This window comes from Galleria mellonella, unplaced genomic scaffold, assembly GCF_026898425.1.
Source record: "Galleria mellonella isolate WM207_F2 unplaced genomic scaffold, CSIRO_AGI_GalMel_v1 utg56, whole genome shotgun sequence".
Taxonomy (NCBI): Eukaryota; Metazoa; Arthropoda; class Insecta; order Lepidoptera; family Pyralidae; genus Galleria; species Galleria mellonella.
In genome coordinates, this window is record NW_026442117.1 from 4,471,510 (window position 1) to 4,490,435 (window position 18,926).

Consider the following 18,926-nt stretch of genomic DNA (forward strand, 5'->3'; position numbering starts at 1 on the left):
ACAAAATGTTAAGCTCCATTTATTGGTTCGATTTTGGTATAAACAAAAATACGAAATTGAGCCCGAAATTTCGGAATTTCATTTCATGGTAAACCACAAGACCGCCTTTTGTACCTTAGTATGTATATTTTAATCTATACTTCATGCTACTGTTTTTCAGTTAAATTCTTTATATATCATTATTTATTTTTATGTTTTTGGTGCAATAAAGAGTTAAATAAATAAATCATAATATACAAGTAGGTTTTGCTTCATACGTATTGTAATTATTCCGACCATAGTGAGTTTGTAATCTAGCTCCAGAAACGTAATTATGTCGGGCAACACTGTTCCTAATTCTACCGCAGTTGTGTTATGAGTAGCGAACCTCTAATTAAATCATGCTGCAATTAGAACTTACGGAAAATCACTACAATACATTGAGGCATTCAGGGCATTTCGGGGTTAGATAATTGGAATCAAATTAATCATTTTAATCATCATGTTTGGTTTAATAATTACGATTGTGTTTCACAAAAGAAAATCGACTTCAATTGTGACAAGACTAGATATTTCGATTTAAAAACTAAACTACAGAAGCGATTTTGATTAAATTTCTATAGGACTAATGTGTAAGTATATCCTTTCAGATAAAAAAAAAAAAACAATTTGGAGTTGTGCATAACAAAATACAACCGAATTGAGCCCTATTTTGAAATCGATTGAAAATGTTAACTTATATTTTTTGGACATTTAAGATATCAATAGTATGTTTGACGTATTTTTTTTTATACAACTTAGAATGGCAAACAAGCTGACGGCCTACCTGATGGAAAATGGTAACCGTCGCCTATAGATATGCGCAGTATCATGGGCATAACAGAGTATACTGTTTCGCCCATGATACCCCCCAATACGATGCCATTCCTGAGGACTCAGGTGTTATTCCTCCGTACCCAGTAAATTCACGCCATATCCTACCCTTCAAACCGAAACATAGCCATGCAAACACAACTGCTTTACGGTTGAAACACGAGTGGGACAGAGGTACCCAAGCAATCGACTTTTGTACAAAGTCTCCCTCTGGTAAAGATAGATGTAGTTATGGTTTAATCAAGAATCGAACTAAGAAACTCGTTTTGAAGTCGGTTGAAAAAGCAAAATCATCGTGCAGAATCAACGAAGATGTCACAATAGCATAAAAATATATGGGCGAATTAAAAAGAATCATCTGTTTTGAAATAGCAAATAACTCTTCTGAAAGACAACTACTTACACTAAATACGTTACGCGTATGAACAATGTAATTGCATTTAGTGACTTTGTTTTCCTGATATCACGAAACAATTACATATCTATGCAAATGAAAACGGATGTTACGATTTATGATTATGGCACTGATAACATAGAACTATTTTTATAAAGCATGATTTTATCTATTACAGATTTAAAAAAATTAAGAGTGTCCACTTGTTGGTCACAATGTCCAATAGTTTTTCCAAAAGACTACAACATGAGATACTTCAAAAAAGAGGTAAAGACGTTTCTTCAGGGTCGGCATCGCGCGAGTAATATCCCTGGTATTGCAGGCGTTCTTAGACTACGGTAATTGTTTAACATCGGGTAAACCGTATGCTTGTTTGCCACGTCAGTGGTATAAAAAAAAAAGTATTTCTTTTTTCTTTGAACGACTGCAGAGGAGATCTAGCCGCCTATATTTTTTCAGTTACACCGTATCTTCACCAATTCTAAATCGATTTCGTTAATTTTTTTTATATGAAATGGAGGCGACCGAGCTTGAGGCTCATCTGATAGTAAGTGATAACCGCAGCCCACAGACACTATCAACAACAGAGATGACTGCGCGTTGCCGCATTTTTAAAAAAGGTGTGTGTGTACACATACATAACCCTTAAGAAAGGGTTCGCATATCAGGTTTTTACAATCAATATAGTTTACTTTTTATAAGCTATTTGGCTACTGTTACTACCCATCGTGTTTCAACCGTGAAGCAGTTGTGTTTGCATGGCTGTGTTTCGGTTTGAAGGGTGATATGCTAGTAAATTTACAGGGTACAGAGGAATAACGCCCGAGTCCTCAAGAATGGCAACGCATGGGAGGTATCATGGGCGAAACAGTATACTCTGTTATGTCCATGGTACTGCTCATGTCTACAGCGGACGGTCACCACTTTCCATCAGGTGGACCGTCAGCTTGTTTGCCATTTTAAGTTGCATAAAAAAACCATTAGTCAGGCCACTCAGTATAAGATTTTATTTAGAGTTCTCATCAACAGATGTATTGTGCTCTCTTCCTGACCACATCTAACGATATCTTGTGGGAGCGTGTGGGAAAATATAGTATTTTGACTTTGTCACCAAACAAAATAAAAAAATAAATAAATCATGAACAAATATTCTTTTAGGTCGATAATTTAGATCACTATCTAATCAATCGAATGCTCACGTGCGTTAATAATCGTGAAATTATTGTATATTAAATATACAAAATATAGATACAGAATTAGTATATTTACATGGCGTTCATACCGATACCATCTAAATACCAAGGCCATTCCGCTGTGATCACCGTAATGTTTTTTTATTGGTCACATAGCAATTATTTTGACATCGATCTATAAAATTATGCTATATTATTTATTTATAATTGGAATAACTACAAAAAATCCAAAAACTACATATTTATGTAACAATTTAAAAAAAATACAAAAATAAATATAAATAATATCAAATATTAGTTGAACAAAAAATAAACTAACATTTACTCAAAATAATCTTCACATTTCACATCCGGTCCAAAAGATAGATCCAAATTTATTTATTTATTTTAGAAATGCTTACAGATTTAACTATATAAAGATAAACAAGTAAAACAAATTTCAAATGCCCTAATAATATTTGTAGGCTTTTGTTATATAGTTAAAAATGTCTGGAAGAGATTGCTTTAGCCATAAATCGCCTTTTGTGCTTCATATATATTTTGTATTATTCTTTAAGTGGTGCAATAAAGAATGAATTAATAAAGTAATTTGAAAATAAATATGTTTGTTTGTTACGTCTTAGAGAACGATTCAACTAATCATTATGAAGTTTGGTATAAATATTTTATATGGTATGAAGGACATAGGCTACATTTATCCAGATCACGCTAAATTTTACGAGTAAAAGCTAGTAGCCAAAAAGCTACCAGCAGTTTTCGCAAGAAACTACAGCATAGGGTTCTGCAAAAAGGGGGTAAAGAGGTATGCCCCTGGTATATGAACACATATATAGATAGTCTATGATAATCGCTTATAATCAGGTAAGACGTATGCGTGTTTTAAATTTAATAAAAAAAATCACACACTTCGGATTTAAATACTGACATTTTTCTTATTTATAGTAAACTCGTGTAGTGGTAGGTGTGATCACTCATCATTTTTAGGATGTTGAAAGAAGGTCTAAAATAAATTGATAGAAAAAATATGTCAAATACAGTTTCTGAAAGATGACGAAGCAAACTCCGACAAGTCTAATCCCCGCAATATGAGCGGATTAATAATAAAACCCCAAAAATTGTGTGCAATAACGCGCACATATGCAATACTGTAAACATACGATTTATATAAAAAGGAATTTTTATTCGGGGACAAAATATCCATGTCAGTTCTACAGACTTAAAATAAGTGATTTCTATTTTTAATTCATGTACCTAATTGAGTTTAATAATTAACTTTTTTGAGTCAATCAGAAACAAACTTAGGTCCATTCCTATATACTACCAATATTTTTCCGGCGAACAAGCATACATCCTGTTTGATGGTAAACGGTCACTGTAGCCCATGAACGCCTGCAATACTAGGGGGGTAACGTGCGCCATAGTACGATTTCGATCGTTCGGATTAATATCTATTTATGTATGCGACCGATTTTAATATGATATTTAATAGTACATAGAAAATTTGAAAAATGTTAGGACACTTGATACGACACGACGAACTTATGAACATTATAATAGAAGGTAATATAGAAGGAAGGAGGGGAAGAGGGAGACCGAGACATAGTTACATCAGGCAGATCAAGGAAGGAATTGGTGTCGTGTCGTATCAAGAGGTGAAGAAACTCGCTAAAAATCGTAGTGAGTGGCAAGAGCTCCACCGACAAGAGCGCAGCTCTTAAATAGGATAGATAGACAAAATTTGAGTCGAAATCTTAGGAATTAGGCTTCATGGTAGATCTACTGATATCTGGAAACTTTATAAATAACATTAATGATAAATATATATTTTTCTAAGATGTTTTTCAATTGAGCATGAATTATTCATTCACTTTGAACAGTTTCTGTGAATAAATAATTAATTAGTAATTAATAATTTATAAGAATTATGAAAAAAAGAAATTAACAATATGTACCTAGTATAAAAACAATACTAATTTATGCTACATTTTTCTTACAACTACTAAGATTCTATATTACAAACAATTTCATATTTATTAGAGTTTGTATGTTTAAATAGCATTAGAATAGTTGGAATTCGCTGACTTCCAGAGAGAGACTTTGTATAAAAGTCATTTCCTCTGGCACCTCTGTCCCATTCGTGTTTCTAGCGAGAAGCAGTTGTGTTTTCATGGCTGTGTTTTCGTTTGAAGGGTGGGAATATGACAGTGAATTTACAGTGTACAGGCGAATATACCTGAGTTCTCGGGAATGGCAACGCATGGGGGGTATTATGGATGAAACGGTATACTCTGTTATGTCAATGGTACTGCTCATGTCTATAGGCGACAGTTACCACTTTTCACCAGGTGGGTCGTCAGCTTGTTTGCTGTTCTAAGTTGTATAAAAAAAAATTATGACGGTTTGAGGGTTGCCTGGTATATTGGAAACATTTCTTATATTTAAATATAGAGTGAAAGTTAAGGGAGCAAGTAAGATATACAACCTATAATGGCTACTGAAATAAGAGAGTGATCGGCCATCGATTGGGCAACACCAATTAATCTAATTGTCTATAGTACATAATAAAATTGTAAAGGTTAAAAAAAACCTGTCGATTGAATTTTTTGAGAAAAATTAACTAGGGCCCTAGAAGTAAATAATGGACTCTATAGGAGGACTAATCTCAATTAGTCACATTTGAAACTGATATCTGTATATTTGTTTCATCATTACGAGAAAATGACTGAACGGGTTATAACGAAATTTTACAATCGAAAAATATTAACCTAAATTAAAAACTGGTTTTAATTCCATTATATGAAGTGGCACAGAACATAGCGGTCTTTGTTAATTGGTTTATCCAATTAACAAACATATAATTACGAAAAAAATGTCCTAGAAGGTTGTAGTATTGTTTATATTTATATATATACATACATATATTATTAAAAAAATGTGATCCCTACGAATATTTGTTATGAACATTATAATAGAAGGTAAGATAGAAGGAAGGAGGGGAACAAGGAGACCAAGGCACAGTTATATCAGGCAGGTCAAGGAAAAAGTTGGTGTCATGTCATATCAAGAGGTGAAGAGACTCGTTGAAAATAGTATCGTAGTGAGTGGCAAGAGCTCCACAGACAAGAGAACAGATCTTAAATAAGACAGATAAATAGAACAGATTATTGTTAATTATTAAATTAAATAATTATGAATTAATTGTTAATTACACACATTCATGTGATTTTCTTTAATATAATATTTAATCAATTGTTAATTATAAATAATAATTTAATTTCATTAATATTCAGTTTCTTCATCTCAAAATAGTGTCAGTTTTGTATGAAGTTTGAATAGTGACGTCTGTAGTATTGTCTTTGTTCTTCTTACCATCAGAAGACTATTATTAGCATATGTTTTACATATACAGGGTGAATATAAAATCACTAATATCCTCCCAAGTGTTTTTCTATTAAAATTGTATATTCTTCTGATAAACACATGAGTAAAAAAAGATTCGTAGCCTCTCATACTCACTCCACCGACTCAAGTTCAAAACTTGCTTGTACATTGTAATGAAATGTTTATAAACATAAAAATATATTTTGGGTTCTCATAAAGGGCTCAACTACATTAATTTGATTATATCTTATGAGACTTATAAAGTACAAATGGAGTGTGCACCCTAATTCCCTCAACTAAGATAAAAAAAGTAGTCTGTTCTCCTCCATCTTCAATATTATATCTATACCAAATTTTATATTGACAAGGTGTCAATAGGCCATAAACAAATTTACTTCCACACAATATTAATAAGAAGGATAACTTAGTAAAGGTTGCTTGGAAGAGATTGCTTTTACAATAAGGTCGCCCATTGTTTTTTCATTGTGATTATTTCTTGCAACTCTTTATATTTGTAATAAATTTACTATTGTAATTTTTTGGAGGAATCAAATCTATCTATCTATTTATCTAATATATAATTGGGATTGGTACATTTTATTTGAAATCATATAAACTAAGTGACATGTTATGGGCCATTTTAAAGGAGTTGATAAATGGCGCACTATAGGAAAAAGGGCGCGTACACTTACTAAACATACCCACATCTCATTAAATATTATTAAATTACTGTTTCTAACAATTAGAACAGAATGAGGGTCAATCTATACTTATTATGAACCAATTGGTAACATACATCTTGTTATTGATATAAATTAATTTTAATTGGTCAATTCTGTCTGATACTGATTGGCATACATCATTCCATTCGTCTGGTAACCAGACACCAGTTGCTATGTATTTAATAAATGAAAATCCTAATAGAGGACATTTAACATTATTTATTAACAGGATAAAGATGACAGCTTGATACATGTGATGCCTGAATTTAAATACATTATATTAGCATATGTTTTCATCCTTGTGATGTCAGAAGAGATGAATAAATGAACAAACAAAACACAATACATATAGACTTTACCAATACCAAGGCACCTTACTAAAGATATTACAGTATGCTAATTATTCTCCTCTAGTATATATAGTATAATACTTATATATACTTAATAACAAGTAATTAAAGTATTTAATAAACAATATAACTTAATGATAGGCCATTTGGTCCTGGCATAGAATAGGCCACCCCTTCCTTTCCCGTGAGTGTTGTAAGAGGTGACTAAGGGAAGGCGAGGGATGGACATCAGCATTCATCTTAAAATATCTCCAAAGCCTAGTGGCAAAATATGCCTAGAAGGCTTATGTCCAGCAGTGGACAGTTAAAGGCTGATATGATGATGATGATGATGATATAGTATGATATAACAAAGACAATAAGATAGGCTGTTTGATGGTAAGTAGTACTATGACCCAAGGATAGTCAACTGAGAACCTAATATACAAAGGATGTATGTAGGCTAAAGAAACAATGAGTTGAAATACCTGAGTATGACAGATTGGCAGGTGTCGCATCACTAGAATGCTACAGTCACTTTTAGAGGCCTGTGTAAATCTGGTAATATTACAGAATTAACCAACAATAAGTTGATAATTTTTTTTTTAATACCACGAAAGTAGCAAATAAGCATATAGTCCATCTGATGGTAAATGTTTACTGTAGTCTATGGATACCTGCAACACTAGTAGTATGTGTGCATTGCCAACCCTGAAGAAATCTTAATATACCTTTATATATTTCAAACATGAAACCTTCCCTCTAAGCTCTTCAACTATTTAATTACTCAACTATTATGCGGGAGTTTATTACCTTGCTTCTTAATATTAAAAATATTAAAATTTGTGAATACGTCTGGATGTTTGTTAATCAATCACATGTTTTATTTTTACATATATGATCACCCTACACACATAGGATAATTTTAACTCTAATTCAAACATATAAAACCATCTAATATAACTATTGAGAATATAATAACACTTATACTTAAGTATTAATTAAATAAAATGATAAATCAGAATGATAGTGATTAAAAATCTTTATTTTACTTCAAACCCAAATAGATTGTAAAAGTTTGTAAAAAATGGCAACTATTGCTTTAGTTTTAGAAATATTGATTACTATAAAAATATAAGCTTATTTCAACAGCTCTAGTTTTTATGACAGATAGTATTGTATTGTCTCAAATAAAATCCTTTATCTATTTAAAGTAAATAAATGAACACTATAATGTAAATACAACTATTTAGTTCATTGGGCAAACAGATAAATATGTAAGGATTTCGAATATTAAGAATATATGATAAAAATATTTTTTAATTATCACTCTTTTATAATAGGTACATGATGAGTTCAGAGAATTATCCAATAAAAACGACCATCAAAAAACACAACAGTTACAATAAATTAAAGTGTGTAATTAACAAATCTAATTAAATCATATTTAATATTATATTGACTATTATTATAAGTCATGTGACTTATATATATATGACATATTTAACATATTTATTTATAATGAATCATTTAAATACCACATTTACCTATAAATCTTTTAAAATATAAACTAAATTTTTGGTATTAGCATTTCTTCTATATATATTCTTGTCTATATATACTATGTAAATACAAATAAAAATCAACAACTTTGAGCTAATACTAACAATGGAAAAGTTGCAGACTGATATTCCTTATCAGTCAAAGAAAATACAAGTTTAATACTATGTTTTTAGTTGTGTCATTGCATGTTATATTTGTATGTATTCCGATATTTTCTAGATCTTATGTCATGTGAAATTTCTGTAAATGTTTAATTATAAATTCAGTTCACTTTTATTAATGATATTGTTATTTTTTCTTTTTTCACTAGAAAAATATCATATATGTATTCTTTGTCAAATTCTCATTATTAATTTTTTTCTTAAATAATTAAATAAATAAAAGAAAAACAAAAACTAATTATATAATAACATTGAAAAAAGAGAACCTATTCTAGGAACTTGTTTACTTTTTGTACAAAATGAGGTAAATAGGAGAAATACAAATTACTTTGTAATTTATACTATATAAATTGTCACTCCAAACCAAACAACTCTATGCATACAAATTTATGCATACAAGAATAATCTTAGCAATTCACTAATTAAACGGAAAAGATGAAGGACGCCTCAAGGGAACTGTTATGTAGATTTGCCTCTGCTGAGGAGTCGTGTTGAGACGTAAAACAGATACAATATTCTAGTTTTCTAGATTGCAGAAGGTAGATTTATAGAATTGGAATGTGAAAACTTTGACAATAGGAAATGGAGTGCTACCGTATTGAATACGTAAGTAAACCACGCAATGCTGATACATAAATCATAACTTTTCTATAAAATTAATAGTGCAGAACGGCAAAACAAGTGTAGGTAATACAGTAGGTACTTACATATTCTGCTACGTGAATCAGTAGTATACACCCTAATAAGGGCAGAAATCGTTTCGAGAACTTCTCACAAACACCAGCCATTGTTGCACAATATTCACAATTTAACTATTTAAATAACAAGGTTTTGTCATATCATAATTATACACTATATTATGTTCTTTGTATAATTTTCCGCAAAATATTTACGACGCACTATCATCCACCATTCCTTGCGGATGTTGAATGATTGGATTTTAGTTGATATGAAATTGTATAAAATGAATGAATGATAGAATGAATGTTAACGCAGTGAGAGGAGGACTAAAAACATTCTGAAATTTTTGGAGGAGGGAGATACGCCACAGATTATACAGGTTACAGTAATAACCTAATCTTTTATCTCTCTAATCTGTGATTGAAACAACCGAATTTTAAATAAATGTGATTTAGAATATGTACTAATTTGTGATGAATTTATACTAATGATGTTCCCTATTAAAAAAATAATGTGACAGAAACTTAATAACGATAATGGCAAATTTCTTTTTCTGTAAGGCTATAGAATTTCCATAAGGGGACCTAAATGGGAATAAGGGGACAGAAGAATGTCCATTTAATTAGCGACATATTCTTAATATAATGCTTATATTAAACGACTATTTATAATAATATTTTTTAGATAACTAAATGATTATTTTACATTTTGTAATTTTAATTTTAGTTCCTAAATCGTTTGGCAGAGGCAATATTATTAGTCACTAGACATCACTATATTTTTTTGTAGTAAAAAATTTTTAGGCGCCATTATTCTAAATTTATTTTTTACCCATTGTTGTGATACTAAGTGAGATAAGAGTAGAAAGATGATGTTATTGAAAATTGAAATTTCTTTTTTTTTTGCATCGGAATTATGGACGAGACGAAAATCAATTATTTTAGAAATGTTCTTAGTCTTAAATGCATTTTTGATTGTTTATGTTTCAGTCTTTGCTCTTTGGACACAGGAAAAAAAAAAGAAAAATGTCATAACAAATTTATATAAAACTTCAAATATATAACATTTCTACATGATTCGACTTCAAAAATATTGAAATCTATCGGTATTTTACTGTCGATACGTATTCGGTGTAGTATTTAATCTTTAATGCTAATACGTTATGATTATGTCTTTAAGTACAATACTTACATTTTTAATCATATTGGGTACGTAACAATGACTTGTATTGTTTTTGTTTCTATATTTAAGTAATATCTGTTTAATTTTACTTCTATCATTTAAGTGTTTTCAAGTTAACTAACTTTACAATATAAATTTGTAAGTAGTGTTTTCTAAAAATATATGTATTGATGCAGGTTTGTTTACAAGTACAAAGCAGTTCGATGTTCAGGAAGACCCTTTGTCCGACACGCCGGATTTGGACAGCGATGTTCCTAATGTTGACGAGTCTGAATCATTACTTTCTAACGTAGTTTCTGATGTCAACAAAACTCTAACCAACTTGTACAACCATGTAACTTCTGCAAACATAACAGCAGAAAATACTACTCACTCAGCGAATGAAACAAAAAAACTTGTAAAATGTAAAGACATCTTCGACGCAAATGAACAGTTGGAGCCTTCTGTTGAAGTTATAAACAGTAGCTACCTATCAAAACTGTTACAAATCAAACCAGACATTACAAGTAGAGATATGGAGGCAGATTGTGTTTTAGTAATGTTCTATGCGAAAGCTTGTCCATTTAGTGCTCATGCAGCACCACATTTTAATGCATTAGCACGCTCATACCCTAATGTTAAAATGGTTGCTTTGGATTCACTGAAGCATCATGGTACAAATGCTCAGTATGGCATTGTCGGTGTCCCAACACTAAAAATGTTCCACAATGGACGACCTGTTGGGAAATTTAATGGCACAGAATACAACATACAGTCATTCAGTAAATTTGTACATGCAATTACTGGGAAGAATCCACAAGGGTTACTAGTCACATCAAAGGACTTTCAAGGCCCTGTATCGAGTGTTGTTGAAAATGATACAGACTACTTTTTAGTATTATCTTGGTCATTCATTATAATATGTTCTGTATACTACTTTATGCAGTCAAAGTGGTGGAGGATGATTGTGGAGATGGTGCAGAACAATTGGAGAGAGAGTGAAGCACAGCATGAACACAATGATTAGTCTTTTATAATTTATTAAGTGCAGGTTTTGTTATAATAATGAAAATAAATGGTTATTTGAAAATATTTTTCTAATATTATTTAAATCATAGCTTATTAATTAGATTTCATCACCCCTTATAAAGAAAAACTGTAACTGTTTCTTCTTTTAGTTTTAAATACAAGCAAATATCATTCATTCATTGAATATAAAATGAATTTGTCTATTTTATTTTTAAAATTCTTCAGTTACTGAACTGTTTCATGTCTTATAAAATTTTCATGTCTTTAAAATTACAATTAAAAAATATATTGACAAATACTAACATTTAAACAAATTTATAGTAAGTTTTATACTTTTATTAATAATATGGTATGTATGTAAAAAATGCATATGTATTTGAGAAAATAGCAGTTATAAAAAAATAACAATTATACACATAGTTGCTTATAATAATAACATTGATTATATTAACAATTAGTCATAGAATTTGTGTACTGATACACATATTTATATATATATATATATATATATATATATATATATATATATATATATATATATATATATATATATATATATATATATATACACAATGTAAAACTTCATTTTATTTCTGCAGGCATATCAGTGCCTTGTATAGCAGCTAATATATTTTTAGCAGTCAATTCACTCATAATATCTCTGGCTTCTATAGATGCACTGCCAATATGTGGCAGTACAACACAATTCTTTAATTTAAATAATGGACTATCTAAAGGTAAAGGTTCAGGAGTAGTTACATCCAGACCAGCAGCTCTTATGGTATTATTTTTCAAAGATTCAATCAAAGCATCTTGGTCAACAGTGCCTCCACGACTGGTGTTTACAAAAATAGCTGACTTCTTCATCTTCTCAAATGCTGATTTGTTGAATATTTCTTTGGTCTCTGGAACTAATGCAGCACAGCATATTACAAAGTCGCTCTCAGTTAATAATTCATCAAAGTTGACTTTAACAGCTCCGATTTCTTTGGCTTCAGGTCTCACACTTCTATTCCAATATAGTATTCTAGCTGTATTAAAAGCTTTGACCCTTCTGGCGACAGCTTGACCGATTCTTCCGAAACCTGCAATACCAACAGTGGAACCGGCTAGTCCAGGGCCTGTCATCCAAGTTGGAGCCCATGATACCCAACCACCTGTTTGTGCTTCGTGTTGAGCCTCTGGCAGTCGGCGTGATGTTGATAATAGAAGAGCCAGCTGAAATTCGAAAAAAAAAAAACTATTTGGCTTCTGTATAAAAAGTGATTAATAATAAATAACTGCAATAGATTATAGACTTATTGAATACAATAAAGTATTTTAATATAATTTTTTAGATTTTTTATAAAACATCAAAGTATTTTAAATTGTTGCAAATATCACTATTTAATGATTTCAAGTCATATATTTAATAATATATTTAACTTGTACAAAGTTTTATTGTGCAATAAAGAATAAATAAATAACTAAAATTTCTGAACAGCTACATATGTTAGGTAAGTTAAAATATTCATGGACACTCGTCAACCATAATTGTAACAACAAACAAAACAACAATGGACTTCTATTGTGTCTCATTTAGTGTCATGAATGTACAAATAAGCAGGCATTTCAAACAAGTCTGCTTAACACACATTATTTGTGAAGAAATGTATGAAAGCGATGTCTTATTCAATAGACATGTTTGAACAGTAATGATACTCTTGTACTACTTTTATCGTTCTTAAAAAGCATCTATAGAAGTAGATATTAACTAGTAGGCTATTGAGACTTTGCACAAAAGTCGATTGCTTGGGCACCTCTATCCCATTCATGTTTCTACCGTGAAGCAGTTGTGTTTGCATGGCTGTGTTTCGGTTTGAAGGGTGGAATATGGCGTGAATTTACAGGGTACAGAGGAATGTCACCTGAGTCCTCAGGAATGGCAACGCATGGGGGGTATCATGGGCGAAACAGTATACTCTGTTATGTCCATGGTACTGCTCATGTCTATAGGCGACGGTGACCACTTTCCATCAGGTGGGCCGTCAGCTTGTTTGCCATTCTAAGTTGTATGAAAAAAAAAAGGTATTAAGTAGTAATAGGTAATATGGATACTGATCCTATATCTATATATTGAGTTCCTATGAACATTGATGGTGCAAAAAAGGTCATCACCCATTTCAATATTGCCTATTTTGGTTAAATAACATTTAACATATTTTTGCATATGTTAAATCTGTTATCCAATATAATTTTTTGGATAACAGACTTTTAACATATTTGAAGTTTTTACATTATTGAAGTATATAGATATTGTAATTAAAATATATAGAAATTGCTATAACCCACCCCCATTAGTATCATGTAGTGGTGTTTTGTAATGGATAAAAATGGGGTGGTATTCCCATCTGTGCATCCCATTTGGCTTACACTGGTGGCGCATTACTGAGAAACGACAGGTAAGAAAGAAGTCAAGTCAGCCAGATTATTGTGACAACTAAACCAGAAAACTATTGTGGTTTTTTTTTTTGATGGGTGAAAATGGTATGGTAACCCCGTCTGCGCTAACAGGATACTCTGGTGCTCCACCAGTGAAGGGTGATAGATGAGAATGAAAACAGGCCAGTTAGCCGATCATGATGAATTCATCAGGAATTAACCATGACAGTTTGCAGGGAGAACCGCGATGAGGTCAATCTGGTTGGGTATATTGCTAGCAATGGGATTCTCAGTCTCCATTACTAACAATCCCTTTCCCCCAAAAAAAACTATTGTGGTTAATTCCTAGTGAATATGCCAGGATGAGTCAACTGATTCAACTTTATTGTCATCTATTATACCTCATTGGTGCTTTATGAGCATAAACCAATGGTGCAGGAGGGGTTAGCAATTAATTTTTATCTATTAACTTTTAGACTTATGTTGGATAGTTTATACTTTGGGTAGAAAAAAATTGTCTTGGAAGTAAAGGCATACCAATGCTACATTAGTCAATTCAATTATCAAGGCTGGTGTAACCTGGTTGAAATGTCAAGATACCTTAAGTAAACTATCATAGTTCACATAGGTAGGAATATTTGCATTAATTCCTACCATTGATAAACAATAATTTTTATCTTTAAAAAAACTAGATAGTCCTTAGACTATCACCTCATATCATTATCGTTACATCAGCTTTTAACTGTCCACTTTTATACAAAAGCCTCCCCTTAAGGGGTTTTGTCCAGTAGTTGCTACACTTGGCAGGCAGTTTGACAACCGCAGTTAGGCTTTGGACATGTTTTAAGAGTAATGCTGTTACCCATCCTTCACTCTCTCTCAGTTGCCTCTTACGACACATATGGGAAAGGAAAGGGTGGCTTATTCTATGCTAGAACCTACATGGATAATATCTAATTTTCATATATTAACATATATGTATATAACTAGACCAACTTACAGTGAGTTCAGCTGTGGCATCAGTTAAAACGTCAGGTGTATATCCCAATTTGATGCCTCTCTTCTTGCACTCCTGCACGTCAATGTGATCATATCCAACTGAGATGGTAGCTACCACCCTCAGACTGGGACCAGCAGCATCAAGTATATCTTTGTCAATTTTGTCAGTGAGGGAGCAATAGATGCCAGCAGCTCCTGATATTTCTTTGAGGAATTCTTCACGTGGCACTGGTGATGGTTTTGGCCAGTATTTTACATCACACCTAGAAATTATACAAGAATATTCAGTTTCAATACGAAGTAATTAGATGTAAACAAATGATTAATTGATCTGACCATAAGACAGCCTGCTAATATCAGACAGTGTTATAAATCAAAAATTGATTTATTTAATGTTTAAATTTATTACAAATTTCATTTAAGGTTTTTGTGATATATTCAATAAAAGTGGATCAAGTTCTCATTATCATCATATCAGCTTTTAACTGTCCACTGCTGAACATAAGCCTTCCTCTAGGGGGATTTGTCAGTAGTCGCCATGCTTAGCACGCAGATTGGCAACTGCAGTTGAGCTTTGGAGATGGTTTAATAGGGTCATTTCTGCCCATCCATCACCCTCTCTTAGACATCTTCAATAACACCCATGGGAAAGGTGGTCTATTCTATGCCAGGGCTATACGGCCTGTCATTAAATTATATAGTTTATTAAATATTTTAATTGATTTTTAAAAAGTTATATGAAAAGAAAAAGTATTTTGTACATAGATGGTATATCCAAGATTACATACAAGATATTTTTATTTAAATTTATTCTTCAAAATAAACCTTTAAAAAAATAAATCTAGTAGTAAACCAGACATATTGGTCAGTGGATATCCTGAAGTAAAATATATAACTAGATACAATTAAAACTGTAAAAAGTAGGTCCTAAGAGTATCCACTGATTAGGTCGTGTTGTAAAAAAGTAAGAAATTTATAAACCACTTACTCTTTTTTAAGTAAATTCACACCACACTCTGGCATATCACTGCGAGTGATATAGACGATTGGTCTTCCTGAACTCATCTTTCTAGCTAAACTTCTGTAAGAAACTAACCTCGCTGAAAATTCGACAACGCTTTTATAGATCATCTAGAGAAAAACAGTACGCATATTCTAAATGAATTTCCTATTTTCTTTTTTGCGCTATAAACGCTACGTTACTCGAAGGCCACTGTGATTACTTCTCAGGCATGTATTTAGGCGGAGAACTGAATGACTTTAGCTCATTCTCGCCTCTAAAAAATGATGGTTTTGCGAAGTAAATTGTAATGTGAAGAGCAGCCACTGTAGCCAGGATAACCTTGCCCTTTGTCGACTTTATGAATGATAGTGCGCTCATGATAATACACAAATTTTCGTTGTTATCAGTTACATAATATGAACAATTTGTTGGTATCAAAAATCACTGGAATACCTAAGTAAATGAAAACCTTGAATAAAATAAATAAATTAGCAATTTTGTTTCGTGACTACAGATGGGCAAAGCACCGGGTTTAAACCCGGTGCTTTGGTAAAAACCCAATAAACACCCATAAACTCCCATAATCACCCAAAAAAATAGGTTTTTACGTATTTTTTTGAAAATATGTAAGTAATACCAATAAATTATTTTTATAAATTGTATTGATCAATTCTACAATATTAAATAAAACGTTAACTAATAATATTTCAGGAAATTTTAAAAATCTATATATAATAAAATGAAAGTAATTAATTTTCAGTGTTTTCATGTTGCAGTTGATCAACATGTTGGCCTTTTGCTTCCCGTAGATACTTTAAAATTTCTTCATAACACCTCGTTCGCACACATGGCCGTATATATTTAAATTCTTGAGCCACTAACAGTCCGAAATACTCATTTCTTTTATCCTCTTCTCCATAAATTAAGCATTTAGAACAGTTTGTTTCTTCTTTCAGTAAATTTTCTTTTACTTTATCCTCGTTTTTTTTCTTTGTTGCGACGACGCTGGGTAAATCATCTGGACACTGGGTCTCACTATCGCCAAATATATTTGGAGATCGGCTTCGGCTACGGTTTGGCAGACATTTTTTTCTTTCTACAATTTTAAATTAAATTTATTAGAATAAATGCTTCGAACACACGCGATCTAAGTACCTTTTGTGTTTATTATACCTTACCTACCTAGGTATAAAAAGAGTACTTACGTAGATTTTCTTTTATTAACTGTTTTATACGAAGATCTTGATCTCTCAAATTAGCATCCATTTTACTTCCAGTGATTATCAACTAAATTAATAATCCACAAAGTATTAAATAACGTTTTTATGAAATATTTAGCACAAAAACAATACCCTTTAAATATCGATCGTCAGTAACTGTGGCTGACTTACCTATATTCTAGCAAGCAGGACTGCCAGATGTGAAGGGGAAATCCCCAATAAATTGTTGCATGTGACTGATGATGTGAGCATGTTCGTTTCATAATAAAAATGTTGCCAGGTAACCAAAAAGTCGTATGTTTTTGTGCGAATTACGATCATAATCTTTACGATCGTACATTAAAAAATATATATATATATATATATATATATATATATATACAGCGACAAAATCACGTTGCATAACAATGTAGCCCAAGCTTATATCTTATGAAATATACGGAAGAGATACGGACTTAGAAAAAACAGAAATGTTGTTCTTTGTGGAAGTCATTGATGAAATTCTATGTATTTTAGCCCGCAAACTTTCTTCAAACAAAAACAGCGCCATCTAGTATCGAGTTCTGTAATTATCTCTTTGTTTATGGATTTGAAGTAAGACCGCCACGCATGCAATACATTATGACTGGGGATTCCCCTATTCGTCGACGCTGAATATGAGGCGACGACAATCACTGTCAAACGTGTTCACTATTACTCTGACTCTGGTAACGTGACTTCCTGGTAACGTGTTAGGTAGGAAAAGCAGTAAAAAAGTGCATATTAAGGGAGCAGATTTGAAATAATATTTATACTGAACAAGAAATAATTAAAGGTAAGTGGATTTTTGAATGATACAATTATATCATGATCACTTAACAATTTTAACTTAAAATTAGATGTATTATTACAAGCTTTTATTTAGCTTGCGTTATGTAAATAAAAGTATGTAGGTATGTTCGTATGTTGATGCAATTATCCTCAATCCTCAACCGACTGGGATAAAATTTTCCATACACGTTTATTTTGGATGATAGTGCATAGTTAGCTGAGAGTCGTCATTGGATAATAATGGTGGATAGCCTAAGATGTGTACTAGATATTTATTTTTAACATAATATGCGTAAGTACCTAATCGAATTAAAGAAGTTGCTGAGAAAAATACAGAACAATACGATAATAAACTAGCGTCTGCGTTTAATCCTCCGAGGAGATGTAATTTTACAAAGGTTTTTTGTATTTATTTTATTATTTTTTTAATAAATTTATTGTAAATAACAAGAAATAATCATTGTAAAAAAATAGGCACTCTATTGTTGAATTTTCGTCAGACCAACTAATCATCGTTCATTTTTTTAGGTTCAATGGGGAGACCTAAAGATTTACGCATATGGGAGCACTACCGTACTTTACCAAACAAGTCTGTTTCTTGCAAGCTTTGTAATAAGGTCTACAAATTCAGTAATGCTGCCAAAATGCTTCAACATCTTATCACTTGTCCAAAATCTCCAGAAACATTAAAAGACTCTATGAAACTTATAAAAGATAGCTCGTCCAAAACCAAAATGTCTGGACTGTCAGAGATAGAGACAAATGATTCTTTTATAAGCCCCTCGTCGTCTGCTAACACTACAATAAATGCTGAGTTTCAAGACACCGATGATCATATAAAAACAGAATTAGCGAGAGCTATATTTGTAACAGGGACGCCATTATCGATGGTGCAACATCCTTTATGGATACAATTTTTCGAAAAATTGCAACCAAAATTTAAAATACCTTCACGTAAAGCTTTAGCGACAAAATACTTAGATAAAATATATAGAGAAATGCGTTTT

At 31.7% G+C, this 18,926-nt stretch overlaps 4 protein-coding genes across 8 annotated transcripts in view; 1 reads left to right on the plus strand and 3 right to left on the minus strand.

The window, feature by feature from the left end:
* LOC113516166 (NPC intracellular cholesterol transporter 1) overlaps nucleotides 1–9,583 on the minus strand; it is an 82,962-nt gene extending 73,379 nt beyond the window's left edge. For 4 of the 5 annotated variants that reach the window (XM_052899119.1, XM_052899121.1, XM_052899120.1 and 1 more), the window contains exon 1: nucleotides 9,303–9,583. In XM_052899119.1, coding sequence (XP_052755079.1) covers nucleotides 9,303–9,383 — 81 coding nt within the window. In that variant the 5' untranslated portion in view covers nucleotides 9,384–9,583. The remainder of the gene's footprint in view (nucleotides 1–9,302) is intronic. The other variant, XM_052899122.1, reaches the window with a different exon arrangement.
* Nucleotides 9,584–10,282: 699 nt separating this feature from the next.
* On the plus strand, nucleotides 10,283–11,529 carry LOC113515983 (thioredoxin domain-containing protein 15). The gene is made up of 2 exons (XM_026900300.3): nucleotides 10,283–10,484; nucleotides 10,635–11,529. The coding sequence occupies exons 1-2, from the start codon at nucleotides 10,439–10,441 to the stop codon at nucleotides 11,462–11,464; spliced, it is 876 nt and encodes a 291-aa protein (XP_026756101.2). The 5' UTR covers nucleotides 10,283–10,438; the 3' UTR covers nucleotides 11,465–11,529.
* An 88-nt stretch (nucleotides 11,530–11,617) lies between these two features.
* LOC113515982 (glyoxylate reductase/hydroxypyruvate reductase) lies at nucleotides 11,618–16,395 on the minus strand. The gene is made up of 3 exons (XM_026900299.3): nucleotides 15,875–16,395; nucleotides 14,888–15,149; nucleotides 11,618–12,684 (listed from the first exon to the last, which is right to left on the minus strand). Exons 1-3 carry the CDS (start codon nucleotides 16,015–16,017, stop codon nucleotides 12,049–12,051), a joined length of 1,041 nt encoding a protein of 346 aa, XP_026756100.2. The 5' UTR covers nucleotides 16,018–16,395; the 3' UTR covers nucleotides 11,618–12,048.
* Nucleotides 16,396–16,513: 118 nt separating this feature from the next.
* On the minus strand, nucleotides 16,514–17,429 carry LOC128201613 (uncharacterized). The gene is made up of 2 exons (XM_052899124.1): nucleotides 17,095–17,429; nucleotides 16,514–16,985 (listed from the first exon to the last, which is right to left on the minus strand). The coding sequence occupies exons 1-2, from the start codon at nucleotides 17,153–17,155 to the stop codon at nucleotides 16,639–16,641; spliced, it is 408 nt and encodes a 135-aa protein (XP_052755084.1). The 5' UTR covers nucleotides 17,156–17,429; the 3' UTR covers nucleotides 16,514–16,638.
* Between the last annotated feature and the right edge of the window lie 1,497 nt (nucleotides 17,430–18,926).